The following is a 27,160-nucleotide window of genomic DNA, read 5'->3' as shown; positions in this document are numbered from 1 at the left end:
GATTACCTATAGAACGGTGTCTCATTACCAAGGTGCTACACAAGAAACATATCGCTATAGGTAAAACCAGTGAGCTGTCTCAACACCTTCACAACTTTAGTGTTGTAAAACATACTAGATAGAGGATTGAAAAGAATCATAAGAATTGTTCAAGAGCCAAGGACCACCTGTGGAGAGCTATAGAAAGACCTGGAATCAGCAAGTACAATTGTTTTATAGAAAACCATAAGTAATGCACTCAAGCTCCATGCCTTTTATGCATGCTCACCACACAAGAATCCATTGCTGAAAAAAAAGCATGTTCACATGCATGTAAAGTTTACTCAACATTTAAACAAGCCTGTGAAATACTGGGAGAATATAATCTGGTCAGCTGTGACCAAAAGTGTACTCTTTGGATGCCATTTTTGAAGGCCTAAAGGCACTACTTATCACTCCGAAACATCATAACAATAGTGAAGTTTGGAGGTGTGAACATTATAGTGTGGGGCTTCTTTTGAGCATACGGCACTGGCAAACTTCATATGATTGTAAGACGGATGAATAGACAAATGCACCAGACATTCTTTGTAAAAAAAAAAATCAGCTGCCACTTACTTGGTTATAGAGGATTAAACGAGGGTGGATGTTTCAGCAAGACAATGATCCCAAACACACAACTAAAAAAAACTCTTAGCTTCAAAGAAAGAAAATAAGGATGCTAGAATGGCCCAGCCAATCATCTGACCTGAATCCAAAAGAAAATATATGGAAGAAACTGAAGCTCGAAGTTCATAGAAGGATGCCACAGAACATTCAGGATTTGAAGAGTGTTTGTGTGGAAGAATGGACCAAAATCACACCTGAACACTGCATGCGACTAGTTTCTCCATACAGAAGGCATCTCAAAGCAGTCAACACCAAATGCTTTTCTACGAAGTATTAAATAAATTTCATTAAGCGTGATCAATTTTTTTTCCCTTAGTCATTTCTCATTATTATGTATCACTAAATTTATAAACATCTACGGTTTGATTTCTTTACCTGTGGAGATTGAATAGGTTGTTACCAATATCCAACCTCTCCACCATGGCAAAACCAAAGAGCTGTCTAAGGACACCAGGGACAAAATTGTAGACCTGCACAAGGCTGGAATGGGCTACAGGACAATAGGCAAGCAGCTTGGTGAGAAGGCAACAACTGTTGGTACAATTATTAAAAAATGGAAGAAACAAAAGATGACTGTCAATCTTACTTGGTCTTACAAAATCGGCAGTGTATCAAATACTTAATTTCCCCACTGTGAATATTATTCATACCCTGTGAACTTTTCTATATTTTTGTTACAGTTTACCCACAAATGTAAATGTATTTTATTGGTATTTTGTGTAATATTCCAACACAAAGTAGCGTAATAGAGGAAATTATACATGGTTGTCTAAATATTTTAAAAATCAAGCATGTTCTTCCACATGCCATGTAGGGAACACCGGTAGCATGTGGAAGGTCACATGAGATAAAAGTAGAACATTTTGGACTATATGCAATTTGCTATGTGTGGCAGAAAAAGAACACTGCACATCACCCTGAAAACACCATCCTCACTATCAAACATAATGGTGGCAGCATCATGCTTTAACCAGCCTCCCTGTCCCTGCTGAATAAGAGTTAATGGGAAATGGTTGTTGCTAAATATGGGGTAATTCTGGAGAAAAACCTGTTAGAGGCAGCAAAAGACAAAACTGGGATGTAGGTTAACCTTCCAGCAGTACAAAGACCCTAAATATACTGTCAGACCTACAATTGAATGCTTTTGATTAAAGTATATGCGAGTGAATGGCCCAAAGTCCAGACCTAAATTCCATTGAGAATCTGTGGCAAGATTTGAAAATTGCTGCTCAGATGCTCTCCATCCAATCTCACTGTGTTAGAGATATTTTTCACAGAAGGGGCAAAATTTCATATTCTAGATGTGCAAATTTGGTGAAGCTATACACCAAAAGACTTACAGTAGATGTAGCGAATGATGATCGTACAAGGTATTGACTCTTGGTGTGTGTGTGTGTGTGTGTGTGTGTGTGTGTGTGTGTGTGTGCGCGTGTGGTGGGCGGGGGGTGAGTACAAATGCACATCATAATTTTCAGATTCATATTTTTAAAATATTTAGTAAGCCATGTATCATTTCCTTTATACTTCACTAATACTTGCTTCATTTTGTTGGTAGATCAAAACCTCAAATCAAATATAATTTAAGTTTGTGGGTGTAATGTTAAAAAAAATGTGGAAAAGTTCACAGTATATATATTTACTTATTTTATTTGCCTGTTTTCTGTTAAAATCACACAGGGCTGCTAGCATTTATAATAGCACATTCTTGTATAGTGTCTTGACTATATCATGTTACATGAGGTCCTGCTGTATTCTGTGATAAAAGTATATTCAGAGCATTTATTCTCTAAGGTAAGGTGATTAGACTTTCAATTCCTTGTGAATACAGGAAAATCTACTTACGGGAGTTCTTTGGCAGGCCTTGTCCTATGCTGACCTGTAGCACCTTATTGCTGTGTTTCAGTATGGCTAGATCGCTAAATCCTTGGATAAATTGCACTTGACGGGAGCCACTTCCACCGCTCCATGGACCCCAGTTTTCTTTTTTTAATTTCATCTCAAGTCTGTAGTAAAACAAATAACTATGAACTATTTCAGTAAGAGTTGTTCTACAAATTTTGAGATCACGAACTTCAGAATACAAAAAAATCTGTAAATTTGTAATTATATTATTTATTTTCCTATATTTCAAATAAGTTCAAATCCTTGAAAAACAAGATTAGAATGAATGAAAAGGACATACACTTTACCAGCCCAAAGATTTCTCACAAAACTGAGATCTATGCTGAACGCAGAATAAAAGGTCTACTCACTAATCCAGAACTAAAGGTACCGTCACACTACGCGACGCTCCAGCGATCCCACGAGCGATCTGACCTGGCAGGGATCACTGGAGCTACATGGTCGCTGGTGAGCTGTCAAACAGGCAGATCTCCACAGCGATTAGAGATCAGCCACCAGTGTAACGACGCTGTGCTTCGTAACCATAGTACACATTGGGTTACTAAGCAAAGCGCTTTGCTTATAGTTATCCGATGTGTACCTTGGCTACGTGTGCAGGGAACCGGCTTCTGGAAGCTGCGGATGCTGTTAACCAAGGTAAATATCGGGTAACCAAGCAAAGCCTTTGCTTGGTTACCCGGTGTACCTTGGTTACCAACGTCCGCAGAAGCCGGCTTCCTGCTCCCTGCACATTCAGATCGTTGCTCTCCCGCTGTGAAGCACACATCGCTGTGTTTGACAGCGAGAGAGCAACGACCAAAAAATGTTCCAGGACATTCAGCAACGACCGGCGACCTCACAGCAGGGGCCAGGTCATTGCTGGATGTCACACACAGCGACATCGCTAGCAAGATCGCTGTTGCGTCATAAAAACCGTGACTCAGCAGCGATGTCACTAGCAATGTCGCTTAGTGAGACGTGGCCTTAAGAGATGAAGACTGCGATAATCATCATGATGCATGTCCCCCGCTTCTACCTGAAGTGTGAAACTCAAACCAACATAATGTCCTCCTAAAACTCAACACTGTAAAGACGAAAGTAGAAAAACAATAACTAAACTATACAGCCTCTCTTTAATAAGCACAAATTACCATCTTACATCAATAAATGGAAACAAAAACTAAAGATACAACTTACCAAAATAAGAAACTTACACTATCTTGAGCTCCTTATACTCAGCATCAATAAAATGGCAAAAACTTAATTTCTACATGGTATAAAACACGTCACATTTTCCATACACTGAAAAAACATACTAGCCCATGATATAATCAAAACAGATATGGGTTGCAGTGCCTATTTTTATGTTGAGATTTTGGGTCATGTAATGGCATCTGGCACATTGGAGAGGTGTCCTCTTCACATAAGAAGCCCAATTTTCACTCTACAGGGCACCGGCAATTAGTGGTCACACCAGATACTGACTGTTTACCTAATACCCCCCCATCAGGCCCTCCCCAATACTGCTAAACTGCATATTTTAGAGTGGCCTTTTATCTTGGCCAGCCTAAGTCACACCTGTGCAATAATCATGCAGTCTAATTAGCATCTTGATATGCCACACCTGTGATGTGGATGGATTATCTTGGCAAAGGAGAAATGCTCACTAACACAGATTTTGACAAATTTGTGAATAATATGTGAGACAAAAAGTCCATTTGTGTCATGTGCACCCAGCCAAATGCTAATCAGTTTGGGAGCATATCTTCCATCTATGGCAAGCTTTATATTGAGGCACTGGCTTTGTAGAACACAATTTATTGCACTGCATGGTAATAAAAAAGTACAAGGAGCAAGAAATATCTCCTCATTGTCAAAAGAGACAGGCAGTCAGCCTCTAGGGTGCAGGCGATGCTACTGGTACAAAGCCATCTATTTAGAAGAAACATGGTTAGAAGAGAAATGAATTGTAGACCAAATGACAACTCAGGCGGTCCGAACAACCACCCATATCAGTAGCAGTAAATTGCTTTAAGCTGTATCCTGAGTTGGATAAACCGCTAACACATACTCACGTATTGTTAAATTTCAGAGGTAGTTTTCTTTGGGTTTTTTCCTCATAGTGTTTGGCCAGCAGGCTAATAAATTCAGTCTTGAAGACAGATTCCAGCAAACTGTCATATTCTTGTTCGTGAAGAATGAAAAAGTCATCTTGGAATGTACTGAAAACATAAAAATATTTAATAAATTGCAAATAATGTCATAATGAATATTTACATCGCTCTGCACTGGTTGAATTTTACATAAATACATTTGCATAAAATGGCATACAAGAAAATCCACAGCATGGTGAGCCAACTGTTCTGGAATATTCACTGGCTTGCAATTCTGATATGTAGAAAAGTCTATTTCTTAAGACACAATTATTGTAGAGTCAAAAAGATTTACAGGACACTCATCCAGAGGCCATTTTGGAAGTCCACAGTCGCTTGACCAGACCCTATAATCTTCCTCCTACCTGTCGACATCCCCAGGATCTCTTCCAATTAGTAAGCCCATGGAAATATCATCTTAGCAGTGTTATGCATTCATGACATTGCACCGGACCTACTAATCAGAAGACACAAGGGGATAACAGCAGGTAGGAAGAGATTTGTATGGCTCTCGTCTGAAAGCCACAGACTAGCATTCTGCTAATCTTTTTGTTCAACTTTAGACAGACACAATAAAGGCTGAAATTGTGTTCACTATAATATAGCAACTTTCTAGTTAATTAGCCAATCAGAATTTAGATGGGGCTCTGGTTTTCCACACTCAATATAATGGGGTTGTCCGGCCTTGGGGTACAAGTCTGAAGTCACTATGACTGCAGACTTCTGAATCCTTACAGCATGCAACGCGCATACTGTCAGGATTCTCCAGTGCCAGGAAAGGGTGGTAAGGTGACTAAGTATGATCTATCTGCATACTTCCGGCCATATTCCGACTAGACGTATTTGGGCAAAGACAATTCACTTGTATTGAATGAGGCCATGCATGTCTAATCAGCACATGGCTGCATGTATACAAAGTTACACTTGCGGTCATGCACCCGCCAGCTACTGGTTCAGGGATCGGAGAATTGTGACAGTGAGCCGGACAACAAGATTTTTAGACAAACCTTATTCTTATGATGTGTAGTAGCCATCAGATAATGATGAAGAAACCTCTGCTTTCACTATGAGCATTTTTTGAGAAGCATAAAAGACTGAACAGATGTCACCGCATTAGAGTTACAAGGGAAGAAAATACACGAAGGTCTTCTAGATTCTTTTTCCAAGCAGACTTACTTGGATCAGGAAGCTGTCTTACTCATGACAATTGGCGAACAATCTCTTGCAGATGTTTCAGAGATGTCGCACAAACCACTTTTAAATACATTACTACTGCTGTAAGAATTCTATAAACCATGATGGTCCTCACTCTGTCCATCCCGAGAAATATAAAAAAAAAAGTGTTGAATTCTATAAATTCTATAAATTCTCACAAATTAAAAATAAATACATTTTTATTAAATATAGATCAATCTTTATTGTACAATTCATTCTAATCCCAGAATGAATACGTTGCACCAATGACCCATTTCTGCTAAATCACTTAGTTTGAATCCAGTAAATACTTGACACAGCTTCTTGGTATGCAGACTTCCCCAATAAAATCCGTGTAATGTTTCAAAACAGGGGCCTTACTAGAATTCCTAGTCTGTTCTTGTGCGAAATGAAGGATAGCCTCGCCATGGTGAACTCAAACCAGTAACATTTACTTAGTGGGAATGTGCCTTGAGAAAGGGACATTGTTTAAAGCAGGTTTTTAGCATGTTTTTTTTTTGTCATATCACAATCTTTATTAACCCATTACCACTGAAGATGAAAAGGATTTGAGGAAGATGGACCCAGCACCGAAAAGCCAAAAATTTAAAATTCAAAAAACTTTATTGGATATCTAAAATCTTGAATCTTCAAAGATTCAATATGCAATTAAATAATGTGAAAAACACGCATCAGAGCACCATACGCATTTGGAACGTAAAATAAAAACAAGTCCTTAATCATAGGTACTGGGTCCATCTTCCTCGACCTATGATTAAGGACTTGTTTTTATTTTACGTTTGAAACCTGTAAGGTGCTCTTATTCGTGTTTTTAAGAAAAAAAGAAAAAACAGAATTTTGGTGAAAATGTTGCGATATTCAAACTTTAAAGTTTTATGCCCTTACACCAGAGAGTTATGTCGCATAAAATAGTTAATAAATAACATTTCCCACTTGCCTTCCTTATATCAGCACCATTTTGGAAAAATACATTTTTTTGTTAGGAAGTTTAGCCTGCTTTACGCCATACGATCCAGCATACGATATCGTATGCGATCGTACCCGCCCCCATCGTATGTGCGGCACGTTCAATTTGTTGAATGTGTCGCACAAACGAATAACCCCCCGTCACACGTACTTACCCGTCCATAACACCTTGATGTGGGCAGCGAACATCCACTTCCTGGAGTGGGAGGGACGTTCGGCGTCACATCGACGTCACGCGGCAGCCGGCCAATAGAAGCGGAGGGGCGGAGATGAGCGGGACGTAAACATCCCGCCCACCTCCTTCCTTCCGCATTGCCGGCGGGTGCCGCAGGACGTAGGTAAGATCTGTTCATCATTCCCGGGGTGTCACACACTGCGATGTGTGCTACCTCGGGTACGATGAACAATCTGACGTTCAATTTTTAGGAAATTAACGACGTGCATGCGATGAACGTTTTACCGTTCAATTGCAATCGCACGTAGCTGTTACATGCTACACTGTAACTTACGATGCCGGATGTGCGTCACTTACGACGTGACCCCGCCAACACATCGTAAGATATATTGTAGCGTGTAAAGCGCCCATTGACACATTAAAAAGATGATCAGCAATTTATCATTTTTCCAACACAATTTAGAAAAACAATTTTTCTTTTAGGGACCACATCACATTTCAAGTTACTTTGAGGGGCCAAGGTGAAAGAAAATACCGAAAAGTGAAACCATTTTAAAAACTGCAACCCTCAAAGTGCTCAAAAACAAATGTAAGAAGTTTATTAACACTTTAGGTGCTGCACAGGAATTAAAGCAATGTGGAAGAAAAAAATTAAAATTTAGCTTTTTCCCACAAAAATATTTTTTAGTCCTATATTTTGCATTTTTATAAGGATAAAAGGAGAAAATGGACCAAACAATTTGTTGTGCAAGTTCTCCTGAGTATTACGATACCCTATAAATGGTGGAAAACTACTGTTTGGGTGCATGGCAGGGCTTGGAAGAAAAGGAGCACCATTCAACTTTTGTAGCGTAAAATTGGCTGAAATAGATCAGGTCAGGTCGAGTTTTCAGAGCCCCTGACGTGCCTACACCGAGGAATCCCCCCACAAGTGACCTCATTTTGCAAACTATACCCCTCATGGAATTTATTTTTAAGTGTAGTGTAGTGTGTAGTGTAGTGTGGTGAGTGCCTTGAACCCACAGGTGCCTCACAAAATTTTATAATATTGAGCTGTGAAAATGAAAAAAAAACAAAAAAAAAAACCAAACATTTTTTCCCCACAAACCTGTTGCTTTTGAACCAAATTTTCACAAGGGTAACAGCAGAAAATTTGTTGTGCAATTTTTGCTGAGTACACAGTTACTCCATATGTGGTGGAAAACTACAGTACTTTTTGGGTGCATGGCATAGTTCAGAACGAAAAGAGCTATTTGAATTTTGGAGCGTCATTTTGGCTGTGATAGATTGTAGATGCCATGTCATATGTGAAGATCTCCTGGCATGGCAAAACAGCAGAAACCTCCACAAGGGACCCCATTTTGGAAACTACCTCTCGAGGAATTTATCTAGGGGTTTAGTGAGCATTTTTCACTCTCAGGTGATTCATAGAATTATATAACATTGGGATGAGTAAATGAAAATTTCCCATTTTTTCCAATACAATGTTGCTTTGGTCCCAAGTTTTTAATTTTCAAAAGGTTAATAGGATAGGAAAACAAACTGTAGTGTTTGCTACACAATCTCCCCTGGGTTCGCAAATACTTCATATGTGGTTTGAAACTACTTTTCAGGCACAGTGCAAAGCTTAGAAAGGAAACACTGCCCTATAGCAGTGCAGGTTTTGCTGGAATGGTCTGGGCTGGCTATGTCACTTTGGCAGAGCCCCTGAGGTGCTATAAACAGAACCCTCATAACAGACCCCTTTTTTACAAACTGCATTCCCTCAATGAATTCATCGATGGGTGCAGTGAGCATGTTGACACCACATGTGCCTCACAGAATTTTATACCATTGGGCGGTGAAAAATAATTATATTTTTACCATAACAAAATTTGTTTTACCTCCAGATTTTACATTTCCCACAAGAAAATGGGTAACAGGGTCACCAGAATGTGTAACACAATTTCTACTGAGCGTGGCAATACCCACATGTGGCTGTACAGTACTGCTTAGCCACATGGCGAGACTTGCGAAAGAGGTAAGGAGCGCTATGACACTTGAAGCACAGATTTTGCTAGAATAGATTGCAGACTCCATGTACAGAGATCCTGAGTGCCAGAAGAGCAGAATCCCCCCTAAAGTGTCCCCACTTTGGAAACAACACCAATCTGTTTATACACAGGTGTAGTGACTATTTTGACTCCATTGGCAGCTTCCAAAAGCAAGCAGAAATGGATGTTACCAAGTGAAAATTTCAAATCTGCCATTGTAGTGCCTAGAGATTGTGCCCAGCTTGTGCTTCTGGAGACACAAACCTGTTAAGGGCACTCCTCACACGCTAGATGTGGTTTAGGCACATTGTGGGGCTGAGAAGAGAGGGGTGCATTTGGATTTGGGAGCACAGATTTTGCTGTATTTCTTTTTGGAGGGCAGCCATGCCGCTTTTCCAGAGCCTTTGGGTTACCAGTAACATGGAAGCCCCCTATAATTGCATTGACGGATGACAAACCGGAGTGGAGACTTGATTTTTATTGTGGAAGGAGTTGAAGGTTTTATTGGCAATATTTTACATGACATTTTTATCACATTTCTCCTGTGAGATACGCTGAACACTTACTCTAGGGTTTACATCTAAATCTCTGAATGACAAGGCCTCTGTTCAGTGGTGTCTGTCTTTTCAGAAGTGCACAAAATTGTCGCCGATCGCACTTTTATGAACAAATAAAAAGACGTGGACCCCTAGATTATAGGCCAGAGAGAGTCCACAGTGTCTCCACCTGCCTCATTATAGTGAATGTTCCATCAGGGGTTCCATTTGAATCCCGTATTTCTGAGATTTACAAGTAAACTCCGGTGTAAGAACTCGGCATAGAGCGCAGGATAAATGTGACCTGAACTGCCCAATAGTGACTTTCATTGGGGTTCAGGTAAAGTCCGGGTCCTAAACTGAACTTTTTCAAAGTCCGGTTGATTCCACCAAACTGAACTTCCATGTGTCCATGTATCTCTAGAGATGAGTGTACCTGTGGAGGTTCAGTTCTGCAGGTACAGTTGGACTTTAAAGCGTGGTTTGGGACCCGGACTTGACCTGAACCCCAATGGAAGTCATTGATTTGGCAGCCGAGTCTCCACCCACATACAGCCAGCCATAAACAGAACATTTCTGGTGGATGGAGGGCAGGGCTTTTACACCCCCCCTTTTTTTTTGGTGCACACTACATCCGATCATGCTGTTACCCACAGTGCATGCCATTCAAACACTATAAGTGGCTCACACTAGGCTGAGCACCGAGCGTACCCGAGCACCGCGATGCTTGCATGAATAGCGTTTATACTTAAAGCACGTGAACTCTATTTTTTTGAAAGTCTGTGTTTGGTATGAACACTGAACCTCGGGTTCACTCATTTCTAGTTTTCATCAGAGATAGGATTACAATAACAGGTAACCCCTTTATACACAGGATGACTTTGCTTCCCCTCCCTTCACAATGACCTTTGCACACGCTCATTAGATGCTTCAATACAAAAGATAGGGTCATAGTCTGTTCATTGCAGCTAAAGTACATATGTATTTCCTGAAACAGGAACAGAGCCAAAATTATATTCTAATAACACTTAAAAACAAAATCTGATTTAAACAATGTCATTTTCTGCTGGCAAATGTCCATTAATAGGAGGCACTGTTGATGTGCAAGTATCCCAGGTGTATGCTTATTGCATAGAAAAAATGTGCTAGAACAATGATCTTTATTCATCAACTATCCAACTGCTTTATTATTAATTTAAAAGATGTAACATCCCTCTGATGAAGCTTAGTACAAAACCATTAGGCCTCTCATCCCAAGATATGTCATCACTATAAAGATAAGCAGAGAGCTGGATGTACATTCACTACATTAATGTCTACATCAGAGACGCAGATGGATGTCCTTTCAGCAGGTGCGGTGTGGTCGGATGACACTGCTGACAGCTCTGTGTTTACAATGGATTTGCTTCTTACCAGCATCTGTGCACGAGATGCTTGAATGTCTAGAAGCAGGATTTCTATTGATGGGCTTGTTTCCAAGCTCGATTTTCAGGCGAGGTTAGAAAATACAATGATTACGGTATATTAACCCATTAACAACCATCTATAAAAGACTGCCTTTTTTTTCTAACAGTGTTTATATGCAGCGCATCTCTGTGGCTGAAAACCTCAGCTCACTTGTGGCGCGGTGGTCTTTTCACGGCTTCCCTGCATACTCACATAAAGGGAATCTGTCACCAGGTTTTTAACACCTAATCTGAGAGCAGCATAACATAGGGGCAGAGATCCTGATTCCAGTGATGTGTCACTTATTGAGCTGCTTAGTGTAGTTTTGATAAAATCACTGTTTAAATCAGCAGTAGATCATCATTAGAGGACTACTTGGCCTGCTACAGTCCAGTATATTCATGAGTTCTGTACAACTGCTAGATCTGCAGCAGAGAAAACATTGACTTTATCAAAATGACAGCAAACAGCTCAGTAAGTGAAAGATCACTGGAATCAGGGTCTGTCTCTACATTATGCTGCTCTCAGATGGGGGAGCAATAAACCTGGTGACGGATTCCCTTTAATTTTCAGTGTATAAGGCTTGAGCAAAACGGTGACTTTGGTGGCAACATCGGTCATGTGCCAAAAGACTGCTGTATGCCACTGCTACATCGCACCATAATACAAACGGTTGGGCCCTCATTGTGACCAACAAGGTATTGCGTCTGCTACAAGCAAGTCACAAAAAGCCAGATCCAGTAGGATTTTTTTTTTGCAAGAGGCTTGTAACCATACCTTGCAGGTTACAAGACACCATTCATCTGCTTTAAGCAGAAATGTAGGAGTAGCATACAGGGATCTTTGGCAAAGTGATCTGTGTCATGGCCAGAAGCTGCCATGTGGCCCCAACCTAAATATGGGTCAGTATTATCAGACTACCCATTCCATAAGGCCTCGGCTCCACTTGCATTTTACATGGACGAGTGCAATCCGATAAAACATTAGATTGCACTCGCTCCAGTGTAAAACTATGGGGCAGTGTCCATCTGCAACTCTTTTCTCATGCCATAGCACCATGAGAAATGAATTGCAGCATGCTGTGTTAGGCAACGAGTCTCAGCTCACACACACCCATACAAGTCTCGCAAATCATCCTAGTGCAGTATGATATAGAGAGACACGCAGTGGAGGAGATGGAGAGATCACTCCCTCCCTCTTCTCCGCGGCTGAGATCCCTTTGCAAGATCAGTTCACAGTCGCATGGCACTTGGCTCAGGCTTGCTGCAGAGCAGGAGCCGAGGGTCATTAGCATATTGCATCTGATGCTCTAGCATCAGAAGTGATGTGCAAATACAGCCGAGGCCTTAATGTTCTCATCTATCACAACAGATTTGCCTTAAGAATTTAGGCGCATTTTGGACCTATGATTGCTAAATCTTATTAAAAGACAAAAATTGTATATTCTCACAAAACACTTACCCATAGCATAGGTGATAATCAATAGGGATCTTACAAATTCACTAGAAAGCCCAACATTCATTAGGAGAGACTAAAAAAAGTAGCATGACTACACATAATGAATTCATCTTGAGTAATGTCTACTGGATTGACCGATATAGCTGACCACTGTTCACGATCATTTCCAAAAGCTTGAAATGCATAACTAAAATGGCAGATCTAGTCATGCCAAAAATAGTAAGCAGGCACGAGACCGTTCTAGTGAAAGTGTGGGGATCACTGTAGTGGAATCAGCATCAATTACACACTATATCACCTATCCATAAATGTCTTTTGTAGAAAAACTCCTTTGAAGCATGGCCTAGAACAGTGATGGCTAACCTATGACACATGTGGCAGTGGTGAAACGCCGAGCCATTTTTGCTGACACGCAGGGCCATGCGGCTGCAACTAAATCTAAAAGACAAGCCGCGGTCACCGGTGATTTAACTAATGGAGGTAAGAGAGCACAGTTTACACATCTAGATACTGACCTTAAAGATACAGAAAGAATACGCTCCACATCAATCTTCTTTTTCACCACCTCCTTCACTATTCCCTTCTCTGGGCCCTGTTTCACTTTCTCTCTCCCAATGAGGTACACGGATCTTGGGGTTAGTATAAGATCTCTTTTTATTGCCTTTAAAAAAACAACAAAAACTAACAGTTGTATTTAATGTGCATCACTATAAAAATTCTGAGATTATTATTTCACAGTGTAACTTTATAAAGGTTTGCACAGCATTTTCTTAAATAAAGAGCTAGTAATCAACTAAATCTTACAGATGTAAAAAAATTGTCAACAGGTGAAGCTCAAGACAGGTTTGTTTAATTTAACTCAATCATAAATTTGACTTCATTTAGCTGTTAAAAATAATCTCTCAGCAGGTTTCTGCTACACAATCTGGGGAGAGCTTGAGTATGGGGATGAGACACTGATTTCAGTGATGAACAACTTATTAGACTGGAGATCATAACTGCCTGGGCCCTGCAGTGAGTCCTGGTCAAACCACACCAGCACTGATCAGCAGCACACTGTCGCTATACAATGTACACAAAAAGTGGGTGGGGCCAGCTTTCTGAGCTCTGCTACATGCTAAATCTAAACTCTGTCACAAGTGCTGCACCCAGTTAACTAAGTGATGCATCATTGGAAAAAGGGTCCCTTTTCCTACATTATGCTGCTCTCAGAGGAGGAAGCAAAGCTCTGGTACCATTTTCCCTTTGGATTCCCTCTAAGTTCCCTCTTGGTGGCTCCATCTCTTATTTATAACCTTGCAGGGTTTTTTAGCTGAATATAAAAAAACTTCTAAAATGACTGTCTTTTCACAAATATTAAAATAGGCAAATTTTTGATTATTTATGTTAAGATGAAAAGACTTTACTAGAAACGGTCATGCTCAGTTGGCTTCCGGTTAAATGGCCACGGTCGTTCTAACAAACTTTGCATAAATCAAAAGTTCAGGTGAACATAGAAAGTTTCATATCTTAGAGGAAATCTACCCCTTTCTCCTTTTATCAGCCCCATCTTTCCCTCTCTTCTACCTCCTGAATGCATCATCCACTTTGGACTGCCAGCTCACTGAAGTGTCAGGTTACACAGCCTTTAACCACTTCACGACATTTGCCATACATGTACGGCGCAAGCTGGAAGCAGATGTACGGAGCCCCATACTCGATATGTCTGTGTATTACAGCCAGGACCTGCCTCTAACAATCGTGGTTGGAGAGCAGCTATACCTGTGATTATTAACCTGTTTAATCTGGCATTTAAAGAGTGGTGACATGGGGGTGCGCCATTCTAACCTCCCATCGGTCTGCGGTGATCGTAGGTCACCGATGGGTTATTTTGATAGCAGGGGGTCTGTTGAAAACCTCTGTGCTTATCATTACAGTGCTCTTTTGAAATCATGCCTGTGGCTGGGCTTCAAAGGAGACCGTGATTTTAACTATATGTAGCTGTGGCACTGCTGTATATAGCACAAGCAATCATAAGATCACAGCTTCAAGTAGTAAAGAGTTAAAAAAAATAAAAACTTAAAAATGTGAAAAAAATTTAAAAACACTAAAAAAGTTCAAATCATTCTTTTCCCCCATTAAATATAAAAACATTTAAATAAATACACATCTGTGGTATCGCCCTGTTTAAAAAAGTTTCACCTATCAAAATATAAAAATTAACCAGATCGCTAAACAGCAATAAAATTAAATAACACCAAAATTATGTTTTCCTTTTGGTTGTTACAATACCACGAAAAATGCTGTGACAAGCGAGAACTCACAATGGCATCATTAAAAAAAGTCATCTCGCCCTGCAAAAATGAAGGCATCACACAGCTCCATCGAATGAAAAAGTTAAAACGTCTTGTAAAATGGAGACACACAATTTCTTTCAACACTAAAATAATAAATAAATAAAAAACTGGACATGTCTGGTATCGCCATAAACGTATTGATGAGGAGACTCCTATTGCAAGGTCATTTTTACCATATAACGCACATTGTCAAACCATTTCCCCAAAAACCATGTTAGAATTGTTTTTTTTTTCCACAATTTTTCCCCAACTCATTTTTTTCCATTTTGCCGTACACATGGTGTAATTCAAAAGCACAACTCGTCCTGTAACAAAAACAAGCTGTCATATGTCTTTGTGGACAGAAAAATAAAAACAAAAAAGTTATAACTCTGGGAAGAAGGGAAGGAAAAAATGAAAAATGGATTTGGGCCCCATCGTGAAAGGATTAAACTCTATGGAGAGACGGAGGAGAGGAGTATGGAGGAGCACTCGGCAAAGTGAGAGACCAGGTAGACACAGAACGAGCTGTGTATGGAAGTCATTAGAACCAGCACCAAGTCAAAGAGAACTTAAAATTAGAGATAGAGATGCAGAGGAGAAAATCTGGTGAAAAGCCATAATCTGTCATAAGTGGACCTGAGGCATGGCACAGATTATTCAGAGAAGTTTCCAAAAACGACAGACACATTTTAACAGTATCCAAAATCCCGCTCGCTGTTGTTCACCAATTGCCGTCCTCTTTGTCCTCGATCTTCTAATCTCATAGGAAGCTATTCTACAATTATTACACTGCAATTGCTGAAACTGGAAAAACACTTTTCTTTTTACTTACCTTAGATCTTCGGTCGTATTTCGTGACAGTGTCAGCAAAATCCACTTTTTCGCGTTTTCCCAAAAATTGCCGCAGCTCAGGATGATCTTCCATACCAATATAGTCACCAATAAAATTCCTGTTAATACTATTCCGTCTTCTTTCTTTCTTGTTGAGGAAGAGATCTGAGGCTGGGAAATAAAAAAAAACAACAAGGTTTCTCAGAAATTAAATTAAAATTATGGCGTTTGGATGAAGGGTAGGAAAAAACTAAAAGGGAAAACATGGAAACATGGATCATTGATAGTGACCACATGTATACAATTTGTATACTTGCAGTCACATGCAGACTAGACGTGTCCGGCTTTTCTCAAATGATTCCATGGAGAAAAGCTGAGCTTGTCTAGTCAGCACATGACTGCTAGTATGCACATTGTATACAGGTGGTCACGTGACCGCCCGCTCACAATGTCAATTCCTGGGTGTCAGCATGCTAACCACAAGCGGTCACAATTATGTGGTCTGCAGTGACAGAGTGATTGCAGACTTTTGTCCCAAAACTGGACAACCCCTTTAAGATCTCTTTCCAGATACACAGAATATAGTATAGTTTAAGCTGCGTTTTGAGTTCTGTTTCTCTTTTCAGTTTTAAAAACAGAATTCACATGGAAAACGGATCTGTTAGAAAACAGATGCAAGCCAAGCCAGAAGTGCCCATTTGACTGTAATTGGTTCTGCCTAGTTTCTCTTATGTCCGGTCCATGAAAATAACTAAAAATGCAGCACACAGAACTTTTTGTAACGTTCAAAGTTCACACCAAATGGAAACCATAAAGACTCAATTATAGTCAGTTGGGCCCTTATGCGCCAGTTACATCCACTTTGTAATGGATCACAAAATACAGGTGTGAACAAAGCCTTAATTGTCTTGCGAGAACATTCTATAACATAATAATAATAAATAATAATCTGCAATCTAAATACAATTTAGATATATCATACCTTGTTCTCGCATCTCAACATATTTCTTCCTGGCAACATATTTCCTCCAGGCCTTCTGTATCGTTCGAGCATAGCCATCATACTTCCTCTCACGCATCTCCTCCAAGAGAAATAGCTAAGATACAAAGAAGATATTAAAACTTCAAATTAGGTACACTTCTTTCACATATATGCTTTATTCTAAGCTGCAGGACTAAAGCGGGCTTTACACGCTGCGACATCGCTAGCATCGGCTAGCTATGTGGAGCGCGATAGCACCCGCCCCCGTCGTATGTGCGATATTGTGTGATCGCTGCCGTACCGAACATTATCGCTACGGCAGCGTCACACGCACATACCTGCTCTGCGACATCGCTCTGGCCGGCGATCCGCCTCCTTTCTAAGGGGGTGGGTCGTGCGGCGTCACAGCGACGTCACACGGCAGCTGTCCAATAGAAGCGGAGGGGCGGAGATGAGTGGGACGTAAACATCCCGCCCACCTCCTTCCTTCCGCATTGTCGGTGTAGGCAGGTAAGGAGATGTTCGTCGCTCCTGCGGTGTCACACACAGCGATGTGTGGTGCCGCAGGAGCTACGAACAACATAGCTAACATACTGAAAACGATTTTTTGTTTCAGGAGGACCTCTCCGCGGCAAACGATTTTGCCCTCTTTTGCGATCGTTTAAGATCGCTCTTAAGTGTTACATGCTGCGATCTCATTAATGATGCCGGATGTGCGTCACAAACAACGTGACCCCGACGATAATTCATTAACGATATCGTAGCGTGTAAAGCCCGCTTATGGTAACCTATAAAATGGCACAATACCAATACACACAAAATAGCTGTAATGTAGGATGTATATAGCACTTAACCCCTGTCCTTACACCTTACATTATCTAGTAGAGTGTAGCTCTACTTTTGCATGACATTCGTAACCCTTGATACTGCCAGATGTCCACAGTTTGGAACTAAAATGTTGAACCCAAACAAAAATGATTAAAGTTCTAAAATAAAACTAGATCCAAATTAAGATTTTGGCAATTGTTGCAATTTAATTATACTCCTAAGTAACCATTCAAAATGGAATTAGGTAGAACATTTGCATTTTAAGAATTCTTACAAGACCCATCACTATTTTATTTTTCATAGGGCCAGTCTCCACAGGTGCAGGTTTGAATGACATGCGAAATATGCTTGAAAAAAAGGGGAAAAGATCAAAGTGGGACAAAAAAAAAAAAAAGAAAAAAATTATTATATTATATACACATACACACATACATATATATACACACACACACACACACACACACACACACAGTATATACTGTATATAATACAATTCTGCCATAGTTTTCTGGGTTTTTGTTTTCGGTATTAACTGTATGCTAAAAATGACATAGAAGCATTATTCCTCAGGTTGCTTACAGCATTACCAAGCTTGCATAATTTTTTTATTTAAAGGGTGTAAAAAAAAAAAAAAAATATTCAGTGGTTTATAAAAAAAAATAAATAAAAATAAATTATGTGTTTGGGTTCGCTATTTTCCAATACCTGAATTGTTTTTATTTTGTTGTCAATGTCTTTTTTTTGTTTATTGATACCAATTTTGGGTATATAATGCGTTTCAATTGCTTATTAGGGAGGTGTGGTGACTGAAATACCATGATTCTGGTGGGTTGATTTTATTTTCTCTTTATGGCATTTACAGTATGGGTTACTTTTATATTTTGTTAGATTTACAGAGACTTTTACGGATGCAGTAATAACAAATAGGTTTATATTTTTTTATTTATTTTTAATGAGGGTAAAAGGGATGACAAACCTAATAGTTGTTAAACATTTTTTGCTTTAACTTTGTTTTTTAGTCTTCTTAGGGAACTTGAACCTGCGCTCATGCGATTGCTTATACTGTATATTGCAATGCCACAATATTGCAGTATATAGTATAAATCACTGACTCCTATGAAGCTCAGCCTGTGGCTGAGCATCCCAGGAGTACTAAGAGGGCAGTGACCAGGGCTTTTATCAGGCCTCTGGCTGCAATAGTAACTCATTGGCAGCATCTCACTGGTAACATTTCAATTTAAATACAGCTGACAGATTGTCAGCAGCACCTAAATGGTTAACAGCAGTGATTGTAGCTCAGCTCCCCTTGCTGCTGTTCGAGACAAATGCTGGCTATGTAATATAGTCAACATCTTCCATGTACAGCTCCAGAGTGCCCTACACATGCTGACCCCAGTGCTGACATACAGTTAAGGCAATTTGCATTAGGATTTAGAGTTTTTCTGATACTATGTAAAATAAAGCTGAAAGGGGTATTCTGGTTTAGAAAACACTGCCATCAAATAACTGGTTTATAGTACAAAATGCCTGCCATGACAGTGACAGTGGATGCAGGCGCCAGGATCAGAATCTCTGCTGCAATTCAATAGGGTTGAGGTCAGGAATTTGTCTAGAACAGTCACCAGTCACGTTCTTCCACACTAACGTCTACCATCCATGCCATTATGGATCTTGCTTTGTGCACTGGGGCTCAGTCATGCAGGAATGCGTCCGAAACATGCTTTGCGGGGTGGGGGAAGGGTGGTTTGGACGGATGCCCTGACGGGACCACTAAACGTAAGGCAAAACGCAGTGTGAAAGTAGACTTAGAAAGCTGAGGCATTAAGGTTTCATTTTATTGGAATGAAAAAGTCAAGGCCAACACCTAAAAAACAACCCCATTCTAGTACCCCTCCACCACCGCTCTTCACAGCTGGTACAATGCGGTCAGGCAAGTATCACCGTCATTCTCTAACCCATTGAGATGATAAATGAGCGTTAGTTATCTCTCTCTGCAGAACACATTTCCACTGCCTGAAAGTGATCTGCCTCTTGATACGCTTCCTAAACGCTTCCACTTTTCCATAATACCACTCATAGGAAGAAGTTTCACAATCAACTAATTATTGCAGAAAATTATTCTTATTAAAGTACGAATAAGGTGGTAAGAAAATATGTCTTCGTTAAATAGCCCTTACACAGCCTGGAGGTGTGTTTGGGGTCATTGTCCTGTTGAACAATAAATGGTGGTCCAACTAAACGCAAACCGGATGGAATAGCATGTCGCTGCAAGATGCTGTGGTAGGCATGCTGGTTCAGTATGCCTTCAATCTTGAATAAATTCCCAACAGTGTCACCAGCAAAGCACCCCCACACCATAACATCTCCTCCTCCATGCTTCACGGTGGGAACCAGCCATGTAGAGTCCATCCATTCACCTTTTCTACAAAGACACGGCGGTTGGATCCAATGATCTCAAATTTGGACTCATCAGACCAAAGCACAGATTTCCACTGGTCTAATGTCCATTCCTTGTGTTCTGTAGCCCAAACAAGTCGCTTCTGCTTGTTGCCTGTCCTTAGCAGTGGTTTCCTAGCAGCTATTTTACCATGAAGGCTGCTGCACAAAGTCTCCTCTTAACAGTTGTTCTAGAGATGAGGTGTGTCCAAACTTTTGGTCTGCACTGTATATATATATATATATATATATATATATATATATCAAGGAATGGAAAACCTCATTTAATTGATTAAGCCGTGTGACTAATACTTTTATCTACGTAATTTAAACAAGTGTCACCGACGAAGAGAAATTGACTCGGTCCATCATAGATTGTACGCATACTTCTCAATTTTACAATCTGAATATCAAAGTCTATTGAAAGAAGAGAAGGAGTTGTCATTCAGTGCCTCATTCCTGCCATGTTCCGTGCTTGATAGTTTTTTTTTACTGTCTAACAGAAGTCTAAATATTGTGTCTGAATCTCATTGGCGATTTTGAGTTAATCCACAGGTGTCATGAATATCTTCTAAGACCTACTTAAGACGCAAGAAAAACTGAGTAAACATTTTTATTGTTAGTTTTTCTTCTTTCCATCATACTCATTTTAATCTCTGTTGCTTCAGTACAATATATTATGGTATAACATGAATCATAGCCATTCAATTTGTAGCCAAGGATCAGTAAGCAGGTTAACAATTCAGTGACTTAAAGGGAATTTGTCAGCAGGTTTTTGCCTTATAAAATGAAGCATATTGTAAGGGTTAACACAGAAAGCTCAGGCATGCCTGTGTTGTCAATGTCCAATCGTTTGTTTATTTGCTATGGTAGTTTTAGCAGCAGGACCCTTATCATTGGGGTGGCTAGCTGCCTTGTGCACAGCAGTCCGGCATGCCCCTGCTGTGAGTGACACATCACTGTCAATGTACAATCTCTATTGATAGCCTGGTGTGAGCGAGGACAGTTCTCTTAGCTCTGCTACCTGACTAAAGCTAAGAATTCAGGTTGTGTTAGAATGGCTGCAGCCAGTAATATAAGTGATACAACGTTGATTCAGAATCTCCTTGCTCAGATGAGGTAGCAAAAGGTTGCTGACAGACTCCTTTTAAGGCCTCTTTCACACGTCCGTGTCTCCGGTACGTGTTTGGTCCATTTCCTCACGTACCGGAGACACGGGCACATGTAGACCCATTAAAATCAATGGGTCTGCGCTCACGTGCGTGTTCTGCCATGGACCGTGTGTACGTGTGGAGCATACAAGTGTCTGTATGCTCCACACGTCAACATGTCTGTTTTTCTCCAGCATCACGGGTGTCACACGGAACGCAAACGGACCACACGTGTGACATGCGCCGGAGATAACACACGTGTCTGAGAAAAAAAACTTTACTCACCTTCTCCAGCCCTCCTGTCTCTGCCGCTGCTGTCACTTGCTTCTGACCGCCGCTCATTATGCTCATTGAATATTCACTTCACTGCGGCCGGAAGCTGCAGCAGCGGGGAGTCGACGGGACCGGAGACCGAAGATCAGAACCACGGAGGGCGCCGCCAGGGACAGGTGAGCAAAAAGTTCCCGTTCTCCTTGTGTTATCACGTATAACACATGGAGAACACACGTGTGCCATAAACACAGCTCACGGAGGGCAAAACGCACCTCTGACACGTCCGTGAAAAACGTGCGTGGTTTTTCATGGACGTGTGAAAGAGGCCTAATACAAACTGACTTGTTACAATGGTCGTAACTCTTGCGATAATACCATAGATCTTCTCAAGTCAATTCTGTCACAGGAGATCTAAAGACAGACAAAGGAGTTAGCTTGGATATTAGAAGAACATTCAGCCAGCCTTCCTCACACATGTGGTTATGAGTTGATACAAGAAATACTGCCCTGTACGCAACACAAACCAGAGGAAGACCTGAAATGTTCTGAAAATTGGGTATGTCAGACAAAGAAAACCCCAAAAAACTCTGTACAGAATACATAGACAAGAAAAAAAGAAATTTGAACATTTTTTTTCTTTTGAGCAAATATTTCAGTATTTACAAAATGAAGATGCAAATGATAACATCATAGGATCAGAGCAGCAGAATAGACTGCAGAACACGTATCTGCTTATTATATATTTTTTATTCATCTGTAACCCATGAATAATCTAAAGTAAAAGTTGTACATTAAAAATGCTGATGGCTAAAATCAACCGATAAGCCTAAAGCCTTTGTACTGAACTCCTATTTTATAGGGAAAACAGACTCCAAATAGTTGTGGTAATATGTTGTTTTCTCTTCTTATATACCAGATCCTATTTATTCAGGTGTAGGATATGTTGGCTATCGGTAACTACCACAATCGGGCAAAAGCCACAATTGCAATAAGCTAGACATTCAATCTGCAGGAGAGCAAACTTGGAAAATGGATCAAAGGCATAGCACAGAAGCATGCTGTACTCATCAGCTCAATCTTTTGTGGTAGGCTTAACCAAGCAAATTAATTTATATATATATATATATATATATATATATATATATATATATATATATATATATATATATATATATATATATATATAAATGTGAGATTGCAACTGGCTACATTGCCAATGGCCAGTATGTAGCACAGAAGTGGTGGAAGCCTGAAGGTCCGCTGTGGTGTTTGTAGTGCTACTTGTTTGTGGGCCGCCCTGGACATGCCAGGACGTCACAGGTACTGCAACAACACACCCCACACCCCGGTTAGGCACATCAGCCGCACACACAAAATCCTTGTTGCCTCCCTCCAGGGGCTGATGTCCACACCAGGTGGGGTGGAGCCAGGCGGTTGGCTCCACCCACCCAGGAGTTCACAGTCCTGGAGGCGGGAAAAAGGGTTCAGTTGAGTTTGGAGAGTTGAGAAAGGAGAGGAGTGAAGTAGTAGTGGAGGAGCTGATTGACTGTGTCCGGGTACGTGGCCCGGGCACCTACGAGCAAGGTTGGCAGACGGTGGTGACCGTCTGCAGGCGAGGCCGATTGACGCACAACCGTAAGGACCGGGGACGGGCGGTGGCCCGCCGGTACCGGACCGGGGAGCGAAGAGAGGCCAGCCCCATTCGGCAGGGCCTGCGGACCCCGACCAGGCTTGGAGTCGCCGTTAAACCGGTCAAATCCGTCAGCGACGGGAACCTCCGGGGTTTCCCAGCAGCAAAGACCCGACTAAAGGCAACCGCTCAACCGTGAAGGGAAACACAGCTACCGCCACAGCTAGCGTTCCCAGGGCCAGCGCCTGCGGGCAAAAGGGGCTCCTCCGGCAAATATACCGCTGGGGAGCGGGTTACCAGTGGGAAGCCATCGGGGCCGAGAACACAACACAACACCGGTGCAGGGAGAGACAGTTACCGCCAACCTACCGGGAGTGACCGCCGCAGCCGTCTGTGGGACTCGTCCATCCAGGCATTTGTTTTACCAGAGACTCCGTGTGCGTTACTGGCTGAGTAAGTACCACCGTGCCGTCTGGCACTGCGCTGCCCCCGCGACCCTGCACCCGGCCAAGCCCCGCAATCCAGCTTACAGTCAACAACTCCGGGCCCCTGGACTACCAAAATCCCCCTACCCACGGAGGGGAGAGAAACATCCCAGCTGCTCCCCATCATCGCTCCCGGGATCCCCGTACAGAGCAGCGGTGGTGCCCCAACCTCACCACACACCGTGGGTGGCGTCACAAACCGACATCCCAAACCCCAACAGACCACCCCTTTCACTCACGGGCGAGGAGCGCCGCTCGAGTCCCCGGATCCGGCCCACCGCTCGAGCCACCAAGCAGCAGCAGCAGCCGGACCCGAGCTGCAAGCGCGGTCGAGCAGCGCACCCCCCGCCCGCGACATTTGTATTATAGTTTATTTGATCTGGCCACCTACATACCCCGCTTAAGGGTGTGTTTGACATGTGTCTGACAGGCCACGTGGATTTTTAAAGGAGTCTGTTGTTTGGCAGAGGGCAGACTGTATGTAGACTGAGGAGGCAGTGTGTGGAGCAGCACTGCAGGAGAAGCAGCCTCTGAGACAGAGAGGTTGCTAATCTCTGAGAAGAAGAAGCCTCTAGATGGAACACAGCTGAGGGAAGTCAGTTTGTGCTGAGAGACTGGCAGGAGCCAGACTGAGAGAGACTACCAGGAGGCAGAGTGTGTATGAAAATCATCCTGTGTGGAAAGGCTGCTCCAGTGCACAGAGGTATTGGAGGCCTCTCTGGATACCACTGGGGAAAGTGGATCCAAACCTGTGTGGGCGAACAGCTGAATTAACGGACTGGATAACCGTGAGTGCGACGGCCAGTAAGCAGTGTGTTCCTTTTGTTGAAGAAACAGATTTTTGTTTGTTATGTACCCGGAGTACGATTTATGTTTTGTTTAATAAACTGCTGGACTTTATTTGAACTGTGTGTTCTCTTATGCTACCTCTCATTGCAGCAAAAGGGAGTAAAACCCCCCATATTGCGGTGTGTGAACTGGGTGCAACCTCACAATATATATATTACACCTGTAATTAATATAGAGAGGAAGAGAGAATGAATTGTTCAGTATTTTCCTACTAAGATGTCCACAAAAATTGCGGTTTCAAGAATGTCTTCTAGGCTGAGGCATGTCGTATGTGTCGCTGAATGGGGGAGAGCTAATAATAATATTTATTCACTTATATAGCACCATTAATTCCACAGTGCATTACATACATCAGAAACACTGTCCCCACTGGGACTCACAATCTAAATTCCATACCAGTATGTCTTTTGAGTATGGGAGGAAACCTGAGAACCCGGAGGAAACTCACGCAAACACGGGGAGAACATATAAACTGCTTGTAAGAAAAGAGCTCTTCTCTGTAGTATGTATGTATCAAGACAGTGAACCAAGAGAAAATCAACAGATTTTTGTGCATCACTGGAATTTATATGCACCACTTGTGGACAGTAGGACAGCCATTCATATACTGTGCTCTAACTGATCTTACACAAGGGACCAAATATAGAAACTTTATTAACTTTTCTTAGCTAAGGCTAGTAAAGAGGATCTGTAGACAGACAAAATATTCCCATATAATATTAATTTATTTTATAAAAAACACCACACCTTTAGTGAAATATCAAAGTTCATTTGTCACAAATATAGACCAATCGGTCACCTTTAACCTTGAATACCAAGGAAAGGGTTTACATAGTTATATCGGATAGTTATAACATTCAGATTGTTTTAAAAAGTTCACTCAGGGATTGTGGATAACACTGTACAAACAACTTAACTTGTGGACTTATATATTCTTCCCCAGAACATTTATGACATGAGTCACTTAGACATGTAGTTCAGATGGGTCCAAAGAAGTCAGGGCGCACAATATCCAGTCCCAATATGTTAGAGTGAACTGCTAATCATCAAATCTGCTGGAACAGTCTCCACCTAGTAAAGAGGATCTGTCAACAGATTTATACTATCCAATCTGAGAGTAGCAAAATGTAGAGGCAGGAACCCTGATACAACGATGTATCACTTACTGGACTGCTTGCTGTAGATTTGCTAAAAATTACTGCTTTAATCAGCAGATTATCACTACCTACTGCCATTTAGTCTTCCACATTCAAAAGTTATGTATAACCCTGCCCACACCACTGATTGGCAGCTTTCTGCCTATGTACAGTGTACACCGGAAGCTGCCAATCAGTGGTGTGTGTGGGGTTATAGAGAGCTCAGCATTCAGAGAACTCGTAGATCTGCAGCAGGTAAAATCACTTATCAAAATGACAGCAAGCAGCTGATTAAGTAGCGCATCACTGGAATCAAGGTTTCCCCCTACATCATGGTACTCTGAGATGGGCTAGCAAAAACTTAAACCTGGCAAGAGAGTCCCTTTAACTTACTGTGAAGATATGACTCACTTAGCTGCTTATTTAGATAGATGCAGGAACCGTATCTCTTTAAACGTCTGTGCCAGGAAAAACCAGTTCTTGAAGACTGAATAAACCAAAGTAACAAAAAGGAAAAATAATCATAATAAACTAATCTACTACTGCAAGATTCGGTTGTACTGAATAATCCACTCTTTAAACAAGAGTCCCACTGCGGGAGACACACACACACACACACACACACACGGGAAACCAGAGGCCTTCATTTTACTTGCTAGTCCACACCCTAGGGTGAGCAGCCGTCCCACCCATTTCTTTGTTCACAAAAACCTGGCCTGTAATGGCTGTTTAACCCTCTCACCACATAGCATGCTGGAATCCACTTCCAGGTTTCACATCACTAAAGCCATCAACCTCGGTGATACATATCTCCCCTTCAGGATTTTACCAATCACTATCTTACACGATCTTGAAATTATCTCTATAGAAATGCTACTAATTGTATCATTTTCTCAGCAAACCAGCTATTGGACAACCAGGGATCTACATAGTGCTTTGCACAGTAGCCCTATGTTCCCATCTAGCAGTACTTATTCCATCATTACCTAAGTGATTATAAAATATATTTTAATCAAACAACCTTTATTAAAGGAGTTGTCCGACATTAGCTTAACAAAAATTTTTGAGTTTATCTGTGCTGTATTGTCATATAAATCACACCTACATTGTTATTTTTTGTTTTCTAACTTTTGTTCCTCTTGAATTATCCCTTTATTCTCTGGAGCTCTTGTTTACATTCAGATCCAGCAAACTGACCACTTCCTGTGCTGAACCTCAGTCAGAGCTGTCACCACCCACCCCAGTGTCCAGCCCCACACCAGTGTCCAGCCCCACCCCCTGCCCGCCCCCTGCACACACATTCCCTGTCAGTATTCTTCCCCAGCACCTGACCTGGTATCACTACAGCATTGCAAATAACAGCCCCACATCGGGCTCTGCACCGCACACACACACACATATGGCTCTGCACCGCACACATATGGCTCTGTATCGCACACATATAGCTCTGTACCGCACACATATGGCTCTGTACCGCACACGCACACATATGGCTCTGTACCGCACACGCACACATATGGCTCTGCACCGCACATGCACACATATGGCTCTGCACCACACACATATGGCTCTGCACCGCACACGCACACATATGGCTATGCACCGCACACGCACACATATGGCTCTGCACCACATACATATGGCTCTGCACCGCACACGCACACATATGGCTATGCACCGCACACATATGGCTCTGCACCGCACACGCACACATATGGCTCTGCACCGCA

The 27,160-nt window shown here is 41.6% G+C and overlaps 1 protein-coding gene across 1 annotated transcript in view; it reads right to left on the bottom strand.

Moving 5' to 3' along the window:
• MYO1E (myosin IE) overlaps nt 1-27,160 on the bottom strand; it is a 225,348-nt gene that overhangs the window by 23,519 nt on the left and 174,669 nt on the right. The window contains exons 20-24 of the mRNA XM_075345717.1: nt 16,643-16,757; nt 15,662-15,831; nt 13,027-13,172; nt 4,605-4,751; nt 2,491-2,651 (exon numbers count right to left, since the gene is read on the bottom strand). Coding sequence (XP_075201832.1) covers nt 2,491-2,651; nt 4,605-4,751; nt 13,027-13,172; nt 15,662-15,831; nt 16,643-16,757 — 739 coding nt within the window. The remainder of the gene's footprint in view (nt 1-2,490; nt 2,652-4,604; nt 4,752-13,026; nt 13,173-15,661; nt 15,832-16,642; nt 16,758-27,160) is intronic.

Source organism: Anomaloglossus baeobatrachus, chromosome 4 (assembly GCF_048569485.1).
Source record: "Anomaloglossus baeobatrachus isolate aAnoBae1 chromosome 4, aAnoBae1.hap1, whole genome shotgun sequence".
Lineage (NCBI taxonomy): Eukaryota > Metazoa > Chordata > Amphibia > Anura > Aromobatidae > Anomaloglossus > Anomaloglossus baeobatrachus.
Note: the sequence above shows the minus strand (reverse complement) of the source record. Positions and strands in the feature narration are given on the sequence as shown.